Genomic DNA, 9,863 nt, shown 5'->3' on the forward strand with positions numbered 1-9,863 from the left:
TTAAACCACTCAACAACATTCTAATTACTCATAAAGCAGTACGTTGTAGTCTTTTGTCAAAAGACTAAATATTGCATTAAAAAAAAAAAAAAAAAAGATTCTCCATATATTCAATGGGCATCAAGAGTGTACTCTTTACATCTCTTTACACATGTCTCAAGGTGATTTTATCAAGGCCACTTCCCCGTATATACAAAAGGCTATATTAATGGCTCATCTTGATCTAGTCTCCCTTGTGATATTTTCTGTAGTTTATTTGCATTTTTGCATTATATATATATATATAATCCTCATTCTTGATAGTAAATTATGTGTGTTAAGTAATGTGAATCCATGCCGCGATGCAATTGGAAGGGAGGTAAAAGATCCGCGGTCACGGGGGGGACATTTAGGTGGGGCTACGGGGATAGATCTATGGAGGGGTAAAAAGAGCCGGAGGGACAACGTTTCTCTGGGCGACGTTCCGCGTCTTCGTCAGTCAAAACGCGATTGCCCTACGTTATAGTTCGTTATTCTTGTATTCTATACAAGCAACATTTAAATAACACACTTGGCACTCGCCAATTTCCGCGGGAGTTTAAAAATAGTTTATTATCCACTGCACGTGAATTTGTTTCTTAGATGATTTTTCAAATGTTCCATTATCCAAAATATTCTAAAAAGTGATTGGAAATTTAAAAAAAAAAAAAAAAGAAAACAAATAAAATTTCTCAACAATGTTGAGGCAAATTGTGATTTTTGCGGTGTTATTCGCTGTTGTCCAATGTCATGACAGCTTCAGAGTGACCTTCCAGTGGAAATATATAAACTACACGTGGCCTTCGGTTGAGGTTAAGGAGAAAGCAATTACCCGATTTCAATATGTACCGTGGAATAATGCAATATCTGGTATTAAATTATGGAAAGAGAAGATATATCTATCGATACCGAGATTTAAATCCGGGGTGCCAGTCACCCTAGCTGTTACATCGGCAATTCCCGATACAATGGAAATTTATACACACAGTGGACCAGCTAGAGTGAATATCACTGATCCAAAATTGGAACCATTTCCCAATTGGGATATGCAAGAAATTGGCGATTGTGATGCATTACAATTTGTACAGGGTATGGAAATTGATCCCCTTGGAAGAATGTGGGTATTGGATTCAGGAAGAATTGATACAATGACATTAAATCCACAATCAAAGTGTCCACCGCGTTTGGTGATTCTTGATCTTGAAAATAATGGTGAAGTATTGAGGAGTTTTGAATTTCCCGAGGAAGTTGCTAATAGACAAACGGTTTATTTAAATGATATTGTCCTTGATCATGAGGATGGTGGTTATGCATATATCACCGATACAAGTGAACAAGATCCGGGAATTATTGTTTTTTCATTGAAAAATAATACATCGTGGAAAGTTCGTCATCAATCAATGAGAGCACAACGTGAAGCAATTCCATTTGTCATTGATCGTATACAAATAAACAGACCCTTCCACGTGGATGGCATTGCCCTTTCACCGGCAAGTGTCAGCGAGAGAATTGTTTATTATGCGCCACTATCGTCATTTTATCTCTATTCAATACCAGCTGCCGTACTTAGAAATAGAACGGAAGATGTTAATTCTTATGTTAGAGAATTGGGAAGAAAACGATCGCAAAGTGATGGTATTGCAATGTCAGCAACTGGTGTATTATACTTTGGATTATTGGCCGATGATGCTGTATCCTATTGGAATACAACACAACGTGCTAATTCAAATTATCAACAATCATCGTTTGCAATTGGTCAGAGAATATTTACAAGGGATCATGCATTATTGCAGTGGCCTGATACTTTTGCATTTGATGAAAAGGGTCAACTTTGGTGTGTCACAAATAGATTACAAATGATTGTATCGAGTATGTATAATATCACTGTTGACAACTTTAGAATCATCAAGTCAAATGCAATGGCGAAAAGTTATCAATACTATGAAGATGGCAGTGCTCCTGTACTTCCGACAATTCATGCTGGTGTTGATCGTGTTGGATTCTCGTTGGCTACATGTTTAGCTGTGTTGTTAGTCTTCCTTATGAAGTAGAAAAATATTTAGCTTTTATTGTGCTATATATATATATATAAATATTTAAAAAAAGGATATTCTTTAAGTGAATGGTTTTATACCATATGATGCGAGATTTTTCTCATAAAGATCTGTCGACTAGCACCAAAGATAGAAACAAGTTTATTTTGAGAGACAATAAATTGTCAACACAGTTGTAGTCATAATTTATATGTCATGCCAAAAAGTAGACCATTATATAAAAAAAAAAAATAATTATAATTAACTACTGTATTAATCGCCATAGATAATTGTTAAGAGTCTAATTTTCTTTTGAGCCTGACAATATTGTCTTAAAAAAAAAATATTCTCATCAGTGGATTTAAAAAAAACACACTATGGGAGTATTTTTTCTTTTACAAAAAAACTTTATTCTATCTTTTAGAAAAATTTGAAAATGAGTTTAAAGAGTTATTTGGAGCAAATAATTCTTTTTGAATGAAATACTTTTGTTTGAATCAAATAATTCTTTTTTTGAATGAAATAATTTTGTTTGAATCAAATAAATTGTTTTTCTAGTGTAAAAAAAGAAAATTGAAAGAAAGATCTTATTCTGAAAGACGGTGCTAGTGCGCGGGGATCTTGTACTCGATGATCTAAACATGATTAGATGAATGTGTAGAGTCAAAGCTTAACTGTAATTACTAAGTCGATACGCGAAACTTACTTTTTACGGACAAACGGCATCTATATACTATTCATAGTGTGTATACGACTGTTGCGCCGCATGTTACGGCCCTTTGCCAAGTTTTCTGTTTGGCTTTTAAAAGCGAAACTATACTAATCGTCATTTCTAGATCGGTCTAAGAATGTTTAAGATCATTCACCTGACTTTTCTTCCGGTTTCAGAGCATGAACAAGTAAATATAGAAATGGGAAAATATTCAAATTTTTATGTAAATTTCCAATTAATTAATATGAATTTCTTACATAGAACAAAATATATATATTTATTTGTAACAAATAATTATTATTTTTTATCAATTATTATTTGAATTAATTAAAAATGGTATTTGTTATAAAATATAGAAATTATTGATTCAAATACAATTTATTTAATTCAATTAATTTCAAAAATTATTTAGTCATAAATATTTGATAGTAATCAAGTAATGAAATAAATTTTTTTTTTGGGGTATAACCAAATAAATATTCCCGCCAATTTAGACTTTGACCTAATTAAATTCTCTTTTCGGATAAAAATCACCATTGATCTCGATTTTCCCATCCCTATGGTATTTGTGAGAACAAAAAAAATTTTGTCAGGTTATCCAAAAAAAGTGTTCGCTTTTTTTTTTTAATTTCGATGTAATACTTTTTTTAAATCTCGGCAAGGACATCTATAAAAGAAAAATGAATTTATGAAAATTATTTTAAAAATCGAGATTTGAAAATGAAAATAATTAAAAATTTTGCCCTTTTTTATTATTTACCTTTTTCTTAATTTTTTTTTTTTAATTAAAGGGCATTATTTACAAATAATATATAATTTTGCAATTTGTTTATTTGTAACTAAATAATAATTTTGCAATTAATTTTAGTATTAAGTTGTCTTAAACAGGAAAAATTTTGTATAGAATATTCAATTGAGTCATTGACCAGAAGAGTTGTATGAGGTGATCTGGTATACTTGTGTGTAGTATCGTACAAAAAAAAAATTTATGATTGGTTGTTTTTATTTATATTTTCTCATGACCAAGTGCATCTTCTCTTTCTCGTCTTCGTCGTGATGATGAAATAGAGTTTCTCTTAAAAGAAAAGATTGTCACCGAATTACTCGAGTGGAATGACAAAAGTCTCTTTATATATATATATAGAGAAAGGCTATCTCTTTTGAGAAAAACTCTCGACACGCGGATTATTTCGTTTTTTCTTCTTTCTTTTAAAATATATTTTAAAAGTAGAATTTAGCTATACAACCAAAGAAAAGTAGTATTTGAAATTACAAAGAAATGTATATAAAAAGAAATAATATATAGTTGCACAATCATTATCTACAACAAAAGTTGCATTCCTATTTATTTTGGCATATTTTGTTGGAAAAATAATTAACGCTTATTTTTATTTGAATAGAATATTCTTTGTTTATTATTAAAATCTTTGAATTTATTATTTAAATATTCTCTTAATTTTTTTTTTTATGAATATTTTTCCAATATCAAAAATATTTTTAAATAAAATTTTATAGTAATGTTAGTTTTATATTGACAATATTGAAAGAAAAAGGTAAATAACTTAGTTTTTTATTAAAATAAATATTTTGTTATTATTGTATTATAATATTTTTTACAATGAATTTTATTGGTCGATAGATTTATTCTTCTAAGAACATTGAGTATGATGTCCTTGCCGAGATGTCGATGTAAATTATTATCAAATAATAAATAGTATGCGCGTGAATCTCGATATGAATACACATCTGGATGGATGTTTTCTCATATATATATATAAAAGTACAATATCTGTATATGTGTTATAAGTTTTTTTTTTTTTGCGAGAAAGGGTCAAATCTGCATTCTCTGATTTATATGTACATCTTTATATTATTCCAATGTAACATGATCCGATGGATTTGATATATAAACGCGATATTGATATCAATCATGAAAGTGTGCTTCTTTCATTTTACACACAATTAAAAGTATTAGAAATTGATGCCTATTATATTAATGCGCTAAATTTGCATACAATAAAAGGTGAAAAAAAATAAATATTGTAAAAAAAAAGTTTTGAACGTGAAATAATTTTTTTTTTGTTTTTAATATAAAATTAAATTTTTTTTTTAATAATAATGAAAATAAAAATACAATTAATAATAATTATTATTTGAGTCAATTAAATATTTGTTTCGAAAATAAAAAATTATTGGTTACTTAATTTTAAAAATTATAAATGTTCAGAACTTTATAGATATATTGTGAAAAAAAAGAGGTCGACCGATTAATTATATGGCTCACAAGTCAATATTGAATATATTTTTTATAATTGGAAAAGATGCATTTAGATTTATTAGTTATATATATTTATACGGCTCACATTCCTCATATTGGATAAAGTCCACGTTATTATCGAATAATCAAAGTCTCATACATTTTTTAATTATAATTTCAGTCTGTCTAGTATGACAATATTGTTCTAGGATCGATTTATAAATAACAAAGCTGCGATTATTATAATAATTATTGAAATTATTATTATTATAAATTAATTAAAATAATTACAAAATCTATATCTTTATATTTTGTTTGCATTTACAAATAAAATGTATTTTGTTTTCTTAAACATGCTTTTAAATGCATTGATTCAATTTATTTTGATTAAAACAAAAGCATTTTTCAGGAAAAAAAAATTTCTATTTATTCTATACGGTCGATCTCTTTTTTTTTTGAATATTTGAAATTTGTTATTAAAATTTTGTTTAAATATAAATCAGGAAAAAAATATTTAAGAATGTAATACCTCATGTCATATATATATATGGCCTTAGCTCGATTTTTGTGGATGGATGCACTTTAATATTTAGTAAACATAACCGCGCAAACATAAATGCATCTAGTTATAATATTCATATGGCCTTATTGCACGCCAATCTATGTGCACATGTTCGAGTAATTATTTTACCAACAATGCTCCAAATTTTTTTCACAGCTAAAATAAAAAGTTGAAAAATTTAAAAAAAAAATTTTTAATATTAAACTATTAATTATTAATTATATTTTGAGTTTTTTATTTTAATTTTGATTTTAAATTTTATTTTCTAGAAAATTTTGTATTTTTTTTAAATTTATCGATTATTATTATTATAATAATTGTTATCTACCTTATGAAAAATTATGTCTGAATATTTATTAATTTGAGATGAAGTTAATTATTTCAATAGCCATTGTAATAAAATCTATTATCTCCAAGTATCATTCAATCGATAATTACTATATGGCATTGTCGTTTTTCCTCCTTCTTATTTTCGTTCTTCTTCTTCTTGTGTAATATCAAAACCCACAGGGTCGTTGTTGGTAAAAAAAAAAATTACTTCATCCAAGATGCCTTTAGAATGAAAGTGTCCATAAGTCTGAAAATGTGTGAAATTTAGAAAAAAAAAAAAAATCTTCTTCTCCTTTAAATGGGGGTTATTTTTAGGCCCTATGAAAATAATGTGTGTTAAAGGCGATGAGGCTATGAGGGGGCCAATTTCGGTGGCCTTGACACGAATAGTCACAAAATAAAGATATATATTATTTTATATTCTAATCATTAATAATAATAAGGGAAAAAAAATACAGATTAATTAATAAATTATTTTTAGCAAAGAATATTGCATTGCAGATAATATATTGTATATGTTTATATATATAAAAAAAAGCGCAATTTACGTTACATTATATGTATATAAGTCCCCGTTTCATATTTATAAACTAATTTTTTTTTTTCCAATAATAATTATTATTGTCGAACAGAAGGAAACATTGTTTTTATTTTTAATTTTAATATACCTTTTGCCCTTAAAATTTAATTTCTTTTTAATAAATTTTTTAGTAAATATATTTTTTTAATATAAATAATTTGATTAATAAAAAAATAGAATTAATTTCTGGATGAATTTTTTTTTTTTGAGGTTTATAAAATAATTTTAGTTTTGTTCGTTTTTTTTCCTCTTTTGAATTTTTTAAAAAGTAATTATACGTTTCAAAGATATTCTTTTTTTTTTGGACGAATTGTCATGCCTTTCGTTGTCAAACATATGAAAGAAGAGTGAAGTTCGCTATTTACAGCATTTCCCACAATTGTTTAGAATCGTGCGCATACAATGGTTCGTCCCAGTTTTATACGCGTAAAACTACGCGCGCATTATGAATGTGATAGTATACTATATTATTCAATGTGTGCCTAGCCCTGAACTGAGAGTCAATGTACGAATAGAGACAGAGAGAGCACAATTATTCTTTACAAACTTTGAAAAGAGATGTTTTTTTTTTTGTCAATCTTTTTAGTATAGAGAGAGAGAGAGAGAGAAAAAGAGTAACGCTATTTTGTCTTCAATCTTATCTCTATTTTTATTGTTTGAGCATTATTTATTTTTTATGTATACAAAAAGAGAAATGAAAATTACTGTGTGAAATTTGTCAATATAGTATATAATAATATAAATTTTATTTTCTATTTGAAAATAATTTTGAATAAATTTTTATAACCACAGTTATAATAATAGAAAAGTGATGAAAGTAGGCAATTCATAGGCTCTTGAGTGCGAGAAATATTCTCTATTTCTAATATTAGATTTCGCAGAAGATCACAACACAATGTCCCATATTTATGCTAATTTTATATCGAAACTACTAAACTATTGTCCCTCTCATTTATAAGACATTGAGAAATTTACTGTTTGTCTTTGTAAAATGAAAATTGTTCATTAAGTAGTTTTAATAATTTACTAACGTTTTACAATTATTATTATATTATTAAAATATATTATTTATTTATAAATAAATATATAATATATACTATTTTAATATAATAATAATATTTACTTAATAATTATTATTTTTATTATAATTAAATATTTTTATTTTATAACAGTTTGAAATATTTGTAACACCATTAACATTTTTTTTTTAAATATTTAAATATTAAATAGCGTAAAATAATTTTTTTAGTGATTTTAAAAGTTTCGCGCGATTCTGCTTTCTTCTTATATTTTTTGTATGAAGTCATTTCTATTCGATCTTTAATGACTCGTAGTTAAATAAAAGAAACTTAAATTTTTTCTTTTTCATTTATTTATCTGCAAAAATTCTTGATATTTTTCTTAAAGATATAATTATTTCCGCAAACTTTAATTGTCAAGTGTCAGAGTAAGTACATCTTTGGATATTTTACACCTGACTTTCTCTCTTGACAATTTCTGTAAGAAAATTTAAATTACCTTTTAAGAATACATTAAATACTTGCTATTATAAAATTTTCGAGAAATTGCAAATTCCTTGTAGATTATTTCTTAAGAAAAAAGAAAATAAATGAGATTTTTTTTTTTTTTTTTTTTTTAATAAACTTTTTGAAGAGAAATCGATTTTTCGTATATAATGGAGAGGAAGATGAGAATCTTTATAGAGACAAATATTATAATTATGTTGTGCACATCCTATACGCAGTTTCTGTTTAATTTCACGCTCATATGAGTTACGAACATCAAGGATTATTTTCCACCTAATTGTAAGCATTAAAACGTCAACTAATCAATCAATTATGTTCTCAAAGGAGACAATGTCTACGCGAATAATTGCAACTATATACAATTTTTTTTAATGATTTATTGTTCGTAATAAAAATTAATAATATAAAATTATTATAAATTTTTAATGAGCGATAATTTGTTAATATTAAATTTTATAAATTAATCTATAAAAAAAATTTATATAAAATATAATATAATTATATATATATATATATATATTATATTTTATATAAATATTTAATATATAAATAATTTAATAAATTTAATTTTACAAAAAAAGAAATTAAAATGGAAACAATAAAAAAAAAATACCAATTAAATTGAATGATAAGAATTTATAAAATAAATTCAAAATAATTAACGCTTTTAAAATTGAATCAAATGATTTATTTGAATAACGATAATTTATTTATTTTACAATCTAAGTACTTATAATGAATGCTTTTAAAATATATATGTATATATATCTTCTCATTACTAATTTGTATAATATCATTACGAGGCATTAATATACGACTTCATCTTAAGAAATTTATTTTCATTTTTATCTTAAGCCCTTGACTTCTTCGATTTCGTAAGATTCTTATGATCATGGGAACTATGTATATTAAGACCCAACCCAATCTATTGTGGACCATTATTGAGGGCAGAATAATTCGCGAAAAATATTGTACTATTTCAAATTGTTTAAAAGAGAAAGTTGTTTTCCTGACCTATATATTATAATGCGTGTACAATAAAAATTTTCATTTTAATTTATATAAAAAAAAAAAAATTTTTTTTTTTTGTTAATTAAAATGTAAATATTTGAGGATTTTTTTATTTTTCAAAGACACAATTCTTAATTGTTCATATATATAATTAATTAAATCATTAATTGAATAATTAATTAAATAATCAGTTAATTATTAATTATAATAACAATTAATTATAAATTATAATAACAATTAATTATTAATTAATTATTATGTGTAATACAATATTATATAATGAAGAACTTAAAAAAACGTAATAATTAATTATGTTACATATTAGTGGATATTGTTTAAATATCTCATATTTTTTTTATTTAATAAATTTTCCATCAAAATGGATTGAAAAATTTAAAATCGGTATTATATCACCATCTATAGGAAAATTCTCATAATAACATATGCTTGTACTGTTGGTAAAATTGTTCCTGTTTTATCTGAGAAAATTTTTCAAATATAATTTTCTTTTTCAATAAGTCTTCTTAATTAGTGAAACTTAATCAATTTAATTTAAAAAAAAGAAAAGTAAGTATTACAATTAAATAAATTAAATAAATTTTTATTAAAAATTTTTTTATTTATTTTATTTAAAAAATTGACACTAGTTTTCAAAATAAATTAATAATTTACATTTCATTTTATAGTGATTTTATTATTTAAATAATTTTTAATAATTATTATTTTTAGGAAAAATATTTTGGAATTAATGTTTTCCGATAGTAGCGCTCCAGTTGTATGGTCTTTTTTGGAAACAATCTTTACTTAAAAATGTGACTCCTCCTTTTAAGTTCC

General features: G+C 25.1%; 1 protein-coding gene across 1 annotated transcript; it reads left to right on the forward strand.

The window, feature by feature from the left end:
- The first annotated feature begins 409 nt into the window (after positions 1-409).
- Positions 410-6,551, forward strand: LOC127280344 (major royal jelly protein 1-like). The gene has a single exon (XM_051303274.1). It carries the CDS (start codon positions 717-719, stop codon positions 2,067-2,069), a length of 1,353 nt encoding a protein of 450 aa, XP_051159231.1. The 5' UTR covers positions 410-716; the 3' UTR covers positions 2,070-6,551.
- Positions 6,552-9,863: the final 3,312 nt, after the last annotated feature.

The sequence above is a fragment of the Leptopilina boulardi genome, unplaced genomic scaffold (genome assembly GCF_019393585.1).
Source record: "Leptopilina boulardi isolate dan_hultmark-lab unplaced genomic scaffold, ZJU_Lbou_2.1 LbouV2_112, whole genome shotgun sequence".
Taxonomy (NCBI): domain Eukaryota; kingdom Metazoa; phylum Arthropoda; class Insecta; order Hymenoptera; family Figitidae; genus Leptopilina; species Leptopilina boulardi.